Source organism: Micropterus dolomieu, linkage group LG21 (assembly GCF_021292245.1).
Source record: "Micropterus dolomieu isolate WLL.071019.BEF.003 ecotype Adirondacks linkage group LG21, ASM2129224v1, whole genome shotgun sequence".
NCBI classification, from domain to species: domain Eukaryota; kingdom Metazoa; phylum Chordata; class Actinopteri; order Centrarchiformes; family Centrarchidae; genus Micropterus; species Micropterus dolomieu.
In genome coordinates this window covers 24,590,378-24,604,242 of record NC_060170.1, presented here as the reverse complement: position 1 = coordinate 24,604,242, position 13,865 = coordinate 24,590,378, and the positions used below count along the sequence as shown (strand labels likewise).

The 13,865-nt window shown below is 39.6% G+C and overlaps 1 protein-coding gene across 1 annotated transcript in view; it reads right to left on the bottom strand.

Annotated features, from left to right (window-relative positions):
• sv2ca (synaptic vesicle glycoprotein 2Ca) overlaps nucleotides 1-13,865 on the bottom strand; it is a 26,139-nt gene that overhangs the window by 3,018 nt on the left and 9,256 nt on the right. Inside the window, exons 2-9 of the mRNA XM_046035326.1 lie at nucleotides 10,511-10,691; nucleotides 9,223-9,374; nucleotides 3,846-3,979; nucleotides 3,246-3,335; nucleotides 1,218-1,328; nucleotides 1,001-1,089; nucleotides 407-571; nucleotides 111-244 (exon numbers count right to left, since the gene is read on the bottom strand). Of these exons, the coding sequence (XP_045891282.1) occupies nucleotides 111-244; nucleotides 407-571; nucleotides 1,001-1,089; nucleotides 1,218-1,328; nucleotides 3,246-3,335; nucleotides 3,846-3,979; nucleotides 9,223-9,374; nucleotides 10,511-10,691 (1,056 nt within the window). The remainder of the gene's footprint in view (nucleotides 1-110; nucleotides 245-406; nucleotides 572-1,000; nucleotides 1,090-1,217; nucleotides 1,329-3,245; nucleotides 3,336-3,845; nucleotides 3,980-9,222; nucleotides 9,375-10,510; nucleotides 10,692-13,865) is intronic.

Sequence of the window (13,865 nt, the reverse complement as noted above, 5' to 3'; positions counted from 1 at the left end):
TTTTTTTTCACCATGATAGGGCTATGCCTGATGAATCAGAAAACGTACCATTCCGGCTGTGTATTCATGTCAAAGTAAGACTACAAGAAACTGTAATCCCAATATCTCACCTGTGTTAAAGAAGTAAGCATCAATGAAAGTACAGTTACGGAAGAAGGAGCCCACCGATGTCACATCATCAAAGTAGCAGTTCCGAAAGGTAGATTCAATGAAGGTGACGGATTTCAGCTTCATATTGATGAATCTGGAGAAGCACAGTTACATTCTGCTTTTAATATTCACACATAGTGGCTACAGCAACATTTCAGACCTTAATCTTCCTGTTTATATTTAACAGATATGTGTAATTATAAGGACCCTGTGATTTTGTATCCACAAACCCTGCTGGTAAGTTGACTTATCCTACCGGTCATTGATGAAGAGACCATTTTTGTGTATCTGGTTCTCCAGGGTGAAGTTGAAGGTGAAGTCTTCAATGCGTTCATTGTCGTGGATCTTCACTTTGGAGGCATAGTCATCTGCCTGAAGGTGTTTGATAACATCAGGGAACCAGACTGACAGGCCATAATACCTGCAACCAGAAGGATACAGCCATATCAGGATATGAAGAGAATCAATTGATCAGACAAAGAATGTGGATTTTAGACTGAGACCTGGCAAAAACATGTATAGATACTCTCTCAAACGTGCAGTCAGAGACAGTAGAAGAACAGGAGACACTTGTGGTTTCTGTTTGATTTTAAAGAGTGTTTTCAGGGTGTTTTTAAATCTCTGGCCGCTTTCACTGCTATCTCTGCTCCCACTGAGACACCAGTGGACCAGTATTGATCCACAGACTGAGATTGATTTCGGGACCATGCAACTTCTGCACAGCAGAGAGATCAACATGACAGAAATGCAATGTGGCCGCAAGCCCGACTGCCTAGCGCTATTATGTGAAAGGAGAAAAAAGTCATGTCTGATTTTTCTATGGCACAAATGACATCAGAAAGACACTCACCCGAATGACAGTGTGAACCACACTATGGCTAGTCGCATCATGTTTTCTCGCATAGGGTAGTTGAAGCACTTCATGAGATTCAGATAGATCTAAAGAGAGACAAGGGACTTGTTGTACTTGATGTGATCAGAAGACACATTTGGGATCAGATCAGTGAACAGAAATAAGTTTCATAATAAGAAAAGGCTTCTGCTGAAATAAAAACACAAATATTTACCCCATGTATTTCAGCCTTTATCCTAAAGAAAGCCTTGGAAACTGGGTTGCCAGTCTCTGACTCCATTTCCACCAGTTCATCCAGCTGTTTGGGGATCTTGATTCTGTTTACCTGGGTATGATGATTACAGTACAACACAATAGGTGTAAATTAATTTCTTGAGACGTGATCAGTCCGTTCACAGTCCAGTGGCTCTTACTGGGAAGTTGTCATCTTATATCTCTTCTATACTAGTTTGGTTCTCTGGACCACAACAAGCTCAAATTAATGACTAGCTTCCTCTGCAAGTCCCTCAAGTTTGTAATGAGATTTTAGTTCCATGCTCCGATTACCTGGAGCTCTCTACAAAGTACTCTTTAAACTTGTAATTACAGTTTTTCTCACTCACTTTAGTACATTTCTCAGATCTGAATTGAAATTCTCAAAACTACTTGTTGAACCTCCACATCATCTCGTCACTTGTGACGTCACTCGTGCACATCATAAAAGCAATTTTTCATTGTTTTGAAGCAAATGATTATGCACAATTGTCTGCTTTTTCCTAATTATTATTTGGTTATGTCATGCTGATCACAATGAATTATACTCTCTGTTTTTATTATTCAACTCTGTTGAATAGTCTCACCCCCCAAAACATCCAGGCACAAGTTCATTGCATAAGTCACTACATACAAAATGGCTGTACGCGTCAAAATCAAAGTTAAAGTGCGTGCGTGCTTGCGTGCTTGCGTATATATATATATATATATATAGAGAGAGAGAGAGAGAGAGAGAGAGAGAGAGAGAGAGAGAGAGAGAGAGAGAGAGAGATCGTCTATATTTATCAATCACATTTTCTATACATGTCTATTAGACTTTTTTTGTGTAAATGTCTCTTTACTGTAATTGAAGAAGATGGCCGTTGTGATGTGGATGAGAATCTGTGACCTGACAGACAGGAACATCAGCCTAAGGAGTGTTTCACATGCTTACATTTCTAATTTTGTAATTTCTTCAGTTGTCAATGCCGTGATGTAAAACAGTCTTTTCTTTTTCTTTTCTGCATCACAATGTCAACAAATTACAGTAAAAAACGAAAACTTGTAAATGTGAATCTTGTCTGATCTCATCCAATGTATAATTTTGTACTGTTGAAATTGATACATGCCATACAAAAAAAGTGCAGCAATGTGCATTTCCAATCATTGTCATTCAAACCTTAGCCATAGTTTACATCAGAAAACACTTACAGAGTACACTATTATGTTGATAACATGACTAAACATTTTGAGTAATTTGTTCGTAAACAATGACACAAGGACTTGTCATTCTGATGGCACTGACATGTTCACTGACATAAAGATTTGCTTTTGAGAGATAGACCAAGGATTTTCAGGAAGTTACGGGCTTTTGCAGGGAATCCACTGTGTCGTGCTGTTTGTTGTATATGTTTCGAGAAATGTACTTCCTGTTTTGCAAATGTTATGGATGATTCGAGAAATGCACCAAAGCAAGTGAGAAAAAATGCAGTTGTTTTCTTTTCTTTTATTCTTAATTTTTTTGTATCTTTTGAATCATTTACAACTGTTACTGGACAATATTGTAAATGAGGGCAATCCCTCAATGATGTTTCAAGTTAGGTAATAATAATCGCTGTCATTATGTCAGCAATATCATGGATAGTACTAATATTGTGGTTTTTCACTAATTTCAATTTGGTTTTCTATTTTCTTGTCCCCCAATTTGTAGCATTTAATAACTGTAATAAAAATCCAATCAGAATCAAAAAGGTAAGTGTAAACAGTGAGTATTACAGTACGTGATCAATTCAAGAAAAGTGTTGACTAAGAGCTTTCCCAAAGTGCAGCTCACGCAGCAAATAAGCCTGAGTGACACAAAACAGCTTTCAGAACCTTCATAATTCAGATATGATCCTGCATGGTGAAAGCGTTAAAACCTGTCCCAGCGGTGGCAGAATATAAGCCTCTTTGCTTCCTTAAGCATCAGGAAACCCAGCCAAGACAGCGCACAGCAGAAACAAACACTCACGGTGAAGACTTTCTCCGGTTGCCCACGCGCTCTCATGTTGGTGTCGTGGATCTGTTTGAGGATCATCCAGGCTTCATCATGCTTCCCCACCTGACAAGAGGGAAGCGAGAGGGAGGAAAAAAAGAAGACAAGATAAATTCATGGGATCAGCACCTGTCTCGCTTACTCAGGGACTGCAGCAGTCTCAATCGTATATACTGTACATAAATACATTCCTTTGATTTCTCTAAGATGGGCCAAAATGATGAGAGTCACGACAACGGTGACTCACTTTACTTCAAAGGGTAATTATCCTGCAGCAGCAAACCTACTGTCACGGATCTCCAGGCTTCCATTTTGCAGACACATATAAGGCCTCCTCCAAAAGTTTTGGATGACTCACACTGTTAGGTCTGACTGAACATCTGTTGGGAAATTTTCAAGTACTCTCAATTTGCCTGACATATTAATCTAGACATGTCAGATGTGAAATTGATAAGTGCAGACAGTAGGTGAAAATGACACAGCACCATTAGGCAACTTTAAAGATTCAAGAGAGATTAGAACAGTTTCAGTATGAACATTTCTTGAGCTGTAATACTTAGGGGGGAAAAACATTACCTCAAGGTAGAACCTAGGGCTTTCGGGCATGAAGGTAAGCGCCACCACAGCACACACACAGGGCAGGGCACAGACGACCACAAACACCCTCCAGCTGTGAAACTGGTAAGCTGAACCCATACTGAAACTCCAACCTGTAAACGATGGCAACGACACAACACCAATGACAGTCACGTGTGATATAGATGGATGACAGGAGGTGAATGCATTTTAATACTAATGACTAGTGAACTAAATAAACCAAACTTGTTATAGTTAAGATCAGCAGTATAAGACTAATTGAAATCCACAAATACTGTAAAACATAATAGAAAACAAATATTAAATGAACAATGTCATCAAGATTATCCAACATCAGAATAGAAATGTTCGCTATATCCCACTACATCATAACAGAGGGTAGACCAAATAATGTAAACACGATATAAAGTTGTTGTTGCTTTGCAAACTTAGCGGCTTCATTTTTACATGTCCAAAATCCTTAGTCTCAAAAGCAAATCTTTATGTCATTAAACTTGTCATTGCCATCAGAACAAGAAGTCCATGTGTCTTGTTTATGAACAAGCAAGTCAAAATGTTTATCTTGTCAATATAACAGTGTACTCAGACGAAAATGCACACAATGCAATAAATCAACTTTTTGATGATATTCTAATTATATGACCAGCACCTGTGTGTGTATATATATATATACAGAAGCCCTAATCAAATATTGTTTTAATCAACATTTTCTCGTGATTTCGAGATAACCATAAGTAAGTAATTATAGTGTGGTTTGTTGTATCGTTGGTTAGCTCACTTGGTAGAGCATAGGACTTATAGGTTTATGGTTGTGTGCTCAGGACAAAATTTCAATGAAGACAAAATTTTTCTTTTTAATATTTTTCATAATCCTCTTCAACAAAGTTCTTATGAACTTTTCCCCATCATTCCCAGGCAGAGGAAATTCCTTCTCATTCAGGGGAATCCATGTAACATTATACATTTCCTGACGAGCCCTGTGCTCTACCAACTGAACTAACCAGTGACACTGGTAATTGCTTTGAAATTATCCTAAAGAACCTGCCAGCCCCTGTATTCAGCTATGGTTTGTTATCTCGTGATCACGAGAAAATGAATTATCCCATTCTCAGGGGAAACATTTGTTTTATTTATGTAATATATATATATACATATATATTACAGCTCACTGTGTATTGTTACTGTTTACTGATATTGAGTATTGGTATGAGTGTTGCTATTGTGATGTTGTTGTGGTCTATTCTTACTTTGTTTATGGTCCTTAAGAAACAACATTTCGTTTAGCTACAGTATATACTTGTAGGCAAAGGATATGAATAAAGTATTTTAACTTAAGTGACTAATGCAATGAACTTATGCCTTGATGTTTTGGGGGGTAAGATTATTCAACAGAGACTGGTATAATTCATTGTGATCAGCAGGACATAAGCAAGTGATAATGTAGGAAACAGCAGACAATCGTACATAATCATTTGCATCAGTATGTCAAGTCATTCACAATTTGTTCAAAACAATGAGAAAGTGCTTTTATGATGTGCACAAGGGACGAGATGATGTGGAGGTTGAACAATTAGTTTTGAGAATTTCAATTCTGATCTGACAAATGCACCAAAGCGACTGAGAAAAACTGTAATATTCAGACCTGAACCCCTGTTTCATGAAATGTTTATATTATTTGGTCCATGTGGCTTTTACTCTGTTTTGTTGAGCTAAAAGTCGGTGTCTCACTAATATTAATATTTCTTGCTAATATTTCTTGTCATAAGTGCTCAGTTCTTGTGCTGAATTATATGCCATCTGAAGCTGCACGTGGTTATTTAGCCAATCTTCAGCTCACATGGGTATAATAAAAGCAAATTATGATTACTTAATAAGTCTCAAAGAGATGCTTTGAGGAAGCAGTGACTAAATAATATTAGATGTAGCACTAGCGTACTTCCTTATCAGAGGGGGGACTGGGCCACTTGATCTGAGAGGCTGATTCTAAATGTTACTGTGTGTCTGAATCTCATACTGCGAACAAAAAGGGTCTGCAAACAAAAGATGGCATTTAAATGAGAGCACTCCGCAGGCAGAGCGGAGGGATGTGCAAGCTTAGAGATGAATGGCTCTGCAGAGGCAGCTGAGAGAAGTGCACAGGGACGGGTTAATTGAATGTGTAGGAAAGGAATTGAGTGTTTTCTGCTAAGTTAAATCTTGTTGCACCTGATTTCAGCCCACAGGCACTCTCCCAGACTCATTAGTCATTGTAACATGCACACATATACACGCACACGCGGGACTTATACTCTCTCACAAAGGGGGAGATGCACATGCACATATACAGAAAAAAAAGTTGGCATTAACAAAGAAAAAGCACGAAAACAAAAATTACCATTTGTAGATGACACTGACACAGCTAACATAAAGCCACACTCCCACCCACACATATACACAAGTAAATACAAAAATGTACATACATAGATAGACATCATACATTTTCCTTTTCCTTGAGCACTTATTTTTAAGCATTTTTTAACCATTCAGTGGAGCAGAGTGTAAAAGTTACAGAAAGGAATGCTCGTGATGGTAACTCAGGGAAAGAATTTAAGTATATGTACTGTACTGTAATGTCAGAATGAGCCAGGGTGCAATCACAAGTATGTAGTACAATGTACTGTATATGTAGATCTGTATTTTGGGCTCTCATTGACTTTATTTTTTAGAATTTTTGGGTGGAAGCGCAGCAAGGGGTTGCAGTGTCAGTCGTGACCTCCCACGTTTCTCGACAGATCGTGCCTCATGGAGATGCTGCTCCAAAGGGAATAGCACCATTATCCATCAACAGGCGTGGGAGGGGAGTCAGGGGGTGCTGAGGGGGTTAACGCTAATGGTTGTTCCAGAAAAAGGCTGCTTGGAATTAATCTCACAGCATATTAAAATCCAGCTTTGAAAGCAATGCATATCAACTGCTAAAAACAACTATTTTCAGAGGGGGGTGGGCGTCTGTCATAAGTGGGAAATGCATCCCAGTAGAGACCAGAGAGATGAATATGTTTCTGTAGAAAGCAGAAATCAGCTCGAGGGGGGCAAATGTAAAGCAGAAACTAGAAAAGGAAATAGAAATAAAGAAATAAATGTTTTTATATTTGCTAACAGTGCATTATTTGATGTACAGAACACAATACAATGTGCAAGATAAATGGAATATACAGCATTACTTACTAAATGATTTCACTGACCAGTTTAAAGTTCAGCCTTTGTGCTCAGTAACAATCTTATATGTGATACAACACACATTAGCTGTCTATGATTGAGTTTCACTCTCATAGTGTCTGTTGGGCAGTAGGAGTAATTACTTTTGTAGACGACGTCTCGCCGGTGTGTATTCCCACTTTCTCTGAGTCCCTTTATTTATTTCCCTGTCTGTCTCCGTGTGTGTGTGTGTGTGTGTGTGTGTGTGTGTGTGTGTGTGTTTTTCAGTACGTGTGTGTACGTCTGGAGTGACTCAGAGTGAGAGAGAGGGAAGTAAAGACAGAAAGAGAATGAGTAACAATGAGAGAGAGGGAAAGAGTTGTTCAGCAGTGATTGCCTTTTCTACAGAAATGTAGTGTGGCTTCCTGCCCCTGAGGGTTACTGTGTTTCACCCATGCCATTGTAAATCTCATCACAGGGATTATGTACATAATTGTCTAAGTATATGGATGACTGAGTCAGTAGTGCTACTCTGCTCCCACGACAGACAGACAGACAGACAGACAGACAGACAGACAGACAGACAGACAGACAGATAGATAGATAGATAGATAGATAGATAGATAGATAGATAGATAGATAGATAGATAGATAGATAGATAGACAGATGATCCAGTGGATGGTGTTTAAACTTTAATCTGTAAATCTGAGCAGTCTAATGAGGATGCTCTAGTGGTAGGCTTCTTGGCAGCAAAGAAATTCCTCAAACTCTCCCATCAGTGTGACGAGGATCTGAGCAGACCTCCTTCAGGGCCCCAGCTGTGAGTCTGGCAGGGGGCTTTTGGGAGACATTAGGAGTCAGTGAGCGGAGAAGATAAATGAGAGCTCCAATGCTGTATTATACACCTGTGTTGATTAACTTGTATCATAACCCATCAGTGATATCTTTATGTCTTCGTTGAACGACGAAAAGGTATCACTGCAGGAGGCATTTTTTGCCCACACATCTTAGCGCTGTTGGGTGCAGGCACTGCAGCACTTTAGGGAAAACATAAAAACTATTGGTGAGCGCTGGAGTATGTATGCAAGACACGTAGATCCCTCTCAGAGAAAGAGAGGCAGAGTGGTAGTGAGAGTAAGAGAGAATAAGAGAAAAGTAATGCCTCTACCATCCCTTCAATGCGATATCAGCAGATCTGACAGCAGAGTTCCCTCATGGAGCCTTGCTCTGGTTTCAGAGGGTTTTCTGAGTCCTTTGCCAGTATGCTTCTGCACATCCATGTAAGTGGGTCTAGTCCTTTATTCTTTATGAGAAACAATATGATGTTCTCATGTGCCTTTCTCAACTCAAACGACCTCTTACAATGTCAGATGTTATTACATTCAATGCGCCTTGAAGAAGACCTGTATGTGGCTGTAGCCCAGTAAAACATTATCCATGCCACTTACAGCAACACACACACACACTATCTCCCTCTCACTGACGTCACAGGTTGGCTAAAGCATGGTCTGGCCATAAATCACCTCTAGCTGTAGCTTTGTCCTATTAGAGCAAGGAGAAAAACCTAATTATGCTTGATCAAGAAGAACACTGTGTGGAGACAGAGACTGGAGAGAGAGGAGAGGTAATAAAAGGAAGGACAGAGTTAGACAGAGAGATGGGGCGAGTACAAAACAGGAAGAGAGGGGAGGCGGTAAAAGGAAGGGATAGCAGATTTTAAAAAGCAGGGAAGAAGTGGTAAGAATGCAAGAAGAAGAAGAAGCAGAAAGCTCATTCCTTCTTTTTGTTTATTTACATGATATGTGCAGTACTGTCATAAACACAGCTGTCTCTCTCTCACACACCCACCCTCAACCTTTCAGCATGCGCCTGTTCTCTGGTATCCATACGTACATTAATCTCTTAACCTCTGCCTCTCCCAGCCAGCAGCCACTCAGAGCTATTAAGTGATTGATTTTCATGGCAGGGAAAACTAGCAACTAGCCTTACAGTTTTCTAACCTGTAGTCAGGAGCTTAGCATAAAGTCACTTTGCCAAGTTTCTCATCAGTGTTACTAAACATAATCCTGTTAAGACTTTCACTACATTTAGCTTTTTAACTTGGCCTTTTCTTATTATTACGAAGCACATTCCAAAGCCCAGCAAATGCAAATTAAAATATTTTCTAGCTGATAAACTCACCGTAGTGTGGGATGATGGCCCAGGCCATAGCAGATGCATAGATCTCCCCTATCATCCAGAACATACACAACCAGCTGAGGTGTTCTCCTCTCTTCTCCCTGGACAACACCTCTGCAAAGAAGGAGAAAACGATGGGCACAGCACCTCCTATCCTGCAAGAACCAGAGAGAATGGGAAAGTTAGTGATAGTAAGGTAGCTGGAACCCAAACCAGGGTAGAAATATAACTTTATTAATCCTTGTGTTTTACATATTTTACATAGTTGCAATCATGATATCTTTTACATGCTTTGTCTTAATGTCTGCACTTACTGGCTTGTTTTTTTCCCTCCAGTTGAAGAGCAACTCAAACATTGCCAATGAAGTTGTGATTTGATTATATGCTTAAAATTTAATACACTTTATTCAGCTTTTTTACCTCTGTAAAATGCTTTTTGGGTGTTTTCTATTAAAACATAATACACTGAAGGCTCACTGCTAAGATTACAAAGGAGGCAAAAAAATATGCACAACTAAGCATATTTGTCTCCCAAACATAATACAGAAAAACAAATCTTCAGCACCAGTTCCTCATGATTCAGAGACATGGGTTGCATTGGCAGTTTGGACAGCCTTTTCAATTACTCTGAAGGTCTCTGGGGAGAGTGATGCAGATGCAATTACTGAATTAGCTCTCAAAGGAACAGTGAAACCTCCAAAGAAGAGGATACAATAAATCAACGTCTAAACCATGTTTCTGTGCAGGAAGAGGATGACGCTTTCTCTGGTAGAGTTTTCATTTGAAACAAGAATTTTAAGATTGCAAGAATGTATACCAAAGTTTTATTAATGGAGTGAGATTATAATTGGCTATGACATCTTACACTTTGACTGTCTATAGATTTTACTGTTTTACGTTGGAGCAGTAGAGAAGTGGAGAAAATTACTTTTATATAGCTGGAAAGGAAACTTGACAGATGGACATAGTGAACACTTTCTCATAAAAGATTCAAGAAACAGGCTTTAAGTAATGATTAAAGGAAGTTGCTTTCAGCATTTTTCAACAACTTCTAATAATTAGAAGGGAAAAGAGACATGCCGACAGAAACACTCCTCAAACAGATTTTGCCTCAGAGAATAATTCTTTACTGTTTACTTTACTATTACATACTATATTTGTTCAAATAGTGTGACCATTCTGTTGCCAAAGAAAGAGTAGTGTACCATGTTACTTGACCTTTCACAGTTAATTTAAATGATGATTTGCCATTCTCATCGGCCCCAGAATGACCTCCACATCTCAGACTTACCCAAAGCCTGCGATGAGACGGCAAAGGAGGAATAAGCCATATCCCTGGACAAAAGATGACAGGAAGGCGAAGAAGCCATTTGTGGACATGCAAATGAGGAGGCACTGTCTGCGGCCCACTTTGTCAGACATCCCTCCCCAGAAGAATGCTCCAACCATCATCCCCAAGTAAACAACACTGCCTGGAAATATAAGGGGAGAGAGGGGTTTCATTTTTGTTTATCTTAATATACAAGTGAATGTCATACATCACCTCACATCTCTGCATGTGCAGATGTTTGTATGAGGTTGCATGTTTTTGTATATAATATTTCGGGAGTTTATCTCAATGGTCAGTTGACTGAGATGATTTGGTGCCAGTCCACTCATCAGTTTTTATCTGTAAGTTAATAAATGAGTCACCTCCCACAGTTGTTTTTCACATATGAGTTCCTAAATTATCTTCATGAAGTGATACATGCTCTTTAGGATCACTTTAAATGTGCAATAATGGATTTTTTGGCCACCTGGGGGCAGCAGAGACAAGCTGTGAGCACAACACTGAAATATTATCACGTTATAAAGTTGATGTGGCTAACTTAGCAAGCAGTTGCCTATTTTAACATCCAGCAGGTATTGGCCACCTGGCACATCCAATATTTACTTCCAGCACTGTTAATGGTCTGCACTAACTCCTGAGGGAAGTATCGGACTCCTATACAAGCTGCTAATCATGTGAACTGGAGATTTTGCAGAGTTTGACTGTCCACTGTGGCTGAATATGAGAGCAGTGAGAGTGAAACAGAACAGTAAAGTTATGGAAACCAAAACAATGAGATGCTGTGAAGCTCCACAGAGCAGAAAGGAACTGCAGAGTCTTTGATAACTATCTGGAGGTTAGTCACTACGAGCTTTCACATAAAGTGCTCGTGTGATCCATTCTAAATATAAAAATATTGATTACAGCCTTTAACATGTCAATATAGTTACAGATTTACCTGAGAGATTCACAGAAAGGTCTCTGCTACAGCTTTTCATTTTTACAACACATTTCAGCCACGTAAGTACAATTATACCTTGCTCAGAGACACAGGGGCAAGACCAACTAAGAAAGATCCACTTTCACTCCCTGCTAAGGGTTTGAACTGATAACTTTCACAGATTTGCGGTTTTTATTCTCGTACTATCACCATTCATTAATAAAATTCCTAAGTAAAGGGGAACTTGACATTTTGAAAATATCGCCTCCAAAGTAGTCAAAGCCACCCAACACTGACTCTCAGCCAAGAAGTGTTTAAGGAATCGTGTCCTCTAAATGTGCCTCCGCTGGCAAATGGTGCAGCGTCAAATTAAAATATGGAGCAACATTAAGCTTGTGCCTCCGTTATCGCTGATTGTTCATTAGTGAAGTGGGAGTTATGTTGAATGACTGACTCCACAAGGAATGATACACTTACAGGTGATGATGTTGTTTTAAAAAGACTGCTAGATGCAAGTGTGCACACACACACACTCACACATTCCCCAGGCTACCAATTAAACCTACACTTTCTGACTGTATAACAAGAAGAAGAGATGTATGTATGATTTTCAGATTCAAGCAAATTTTTGCCCTGCTGCTTTTCAATTCAATTCAATTTTATTTATATTGCGCCAAATCACAACAACAGTTGTCTCTGAGCGCTTTTCATAAAAGAGCAGGTCTAGACCGTACTCTGTGATGATATTTACAGAAACCCAACAGTTCCCACCAAGATCAAGCACTAGGCGACAGAGGCAAGGAAAAACTTCCTTTTAAGAGGCAGAAACCTCGAGCAGAACCATGGCTCAGGGTGGGCGGCCATCTGCCTCAACCGGTTGGGGGTGAGAGAGAGAGAGAAAGAAGGGAGAAGGATGGAAGGAGAGAGAGAGGGGAGGAAGGCCGCCTACACAATATACACACACAGAGGTACAGACAGTAAAGGTAATGTTGCTATATCCTGAATGAAAAATGGTACAGATATTTAAAGTAGTGTTAATGATAATAATTGTAATGTTAATGATTATAATAACAATAAGAACAATAGGACTAGTAACAATAATTGGAACAGAGGGTGTCGAGCAGGAACACGGGGGCAGCAGGTGACTCGCAACCACAGATCCAGACTCCACATCTCCAGAGCCAGAAACACCTGCAGGAAGTGAAAGGAGGAGAGAGGAGAGGGACGAGAAAGCACAAGACTACGGGAAAGGGAAGAAGTTGAGTTAGAAACATGCAATAATGGGATGAGGTTGCATACAGAGGGAGAGAAAGAAGAGGAGAGAGGAGCTCAATGCATCATGGGAAATCCCCCGGCAGTCTAGGCCTATAGCAACATAACTAAGGGATGGTTCAGGACTCCTAGTCTACTTTTGGAGACTCTAGGAAACACAAGTAACCCTGCATTCTGGGAGCTCAGTGCTCTGGTGGGGTAGTAAGGTACTATGAGCTCTTTAAGATAAGATGGTGCCTGACCATTAAGAGCTTTGTAGGTGAGAAGAATGATTTTAAATTCTATTCTGGATTTTACTGGAAGCCAATGCAGAGAAGCAAAGACAGGAGAAATATGATCTCTTTTCATGGTTCCTGTCAGAACATGTGCTGCAGCATTCTGGATCAGCTGAAGAGTCTTAATGGACTTTTTCGCGCAACCTGATAATAAAGAATTGCAGTAATCCAGCCTAGAAGTATCAAATGCATGGACTAGTTTTTCTGCATCATTTTTAGACAGGATGTTCCTGATTTTTGCAATATTACGAAGGTGAAAAATCGCGGTCCTTGAAATTTGCTTAATTTGAGACTTAAACGACATGTCCTGATCAAAGATAAATCCAAGATTCCTCACAGTGGTGCTGGAGGCCAGGGCGATGCTATCCAGGAAAACTATATCTTTAGATAATGCGTCACGGAGGTGCATGGGCCCTGGAACAATAACTTCAGTTTTATCTGAGTTTAGCATTAGAAAATTACAGGTCATCCAGGTTTTAACATCCTGAAGGCACATTTGAAGTTTAGCTAACTGATGAGTTTCATCTGGTTTGATCGATAGATATAACTGAGTATCATCTGTATAACAATGAAAGCTTATGGAATATTTCCTGATAATATTGCCGAAAGGAAGCATATATAAAGTGAAGAGGATTGGACCGAGGACAGATCCTTGTGGAACTCCATGACTAACTTTGGCGTGCATCGAGGACTCATTGTTAACATGTACAAACTGAAATCGATCTGATAAATAGGACTTAAACCAGCTTAGACCGGTTCCTTTAATGCCAATGAAATGTTCCAGTCTCTGCAATAGGATCTGATGGTCAATGGTATCAAATGCAGCACTAAGATCTAATAAAACCAGTAC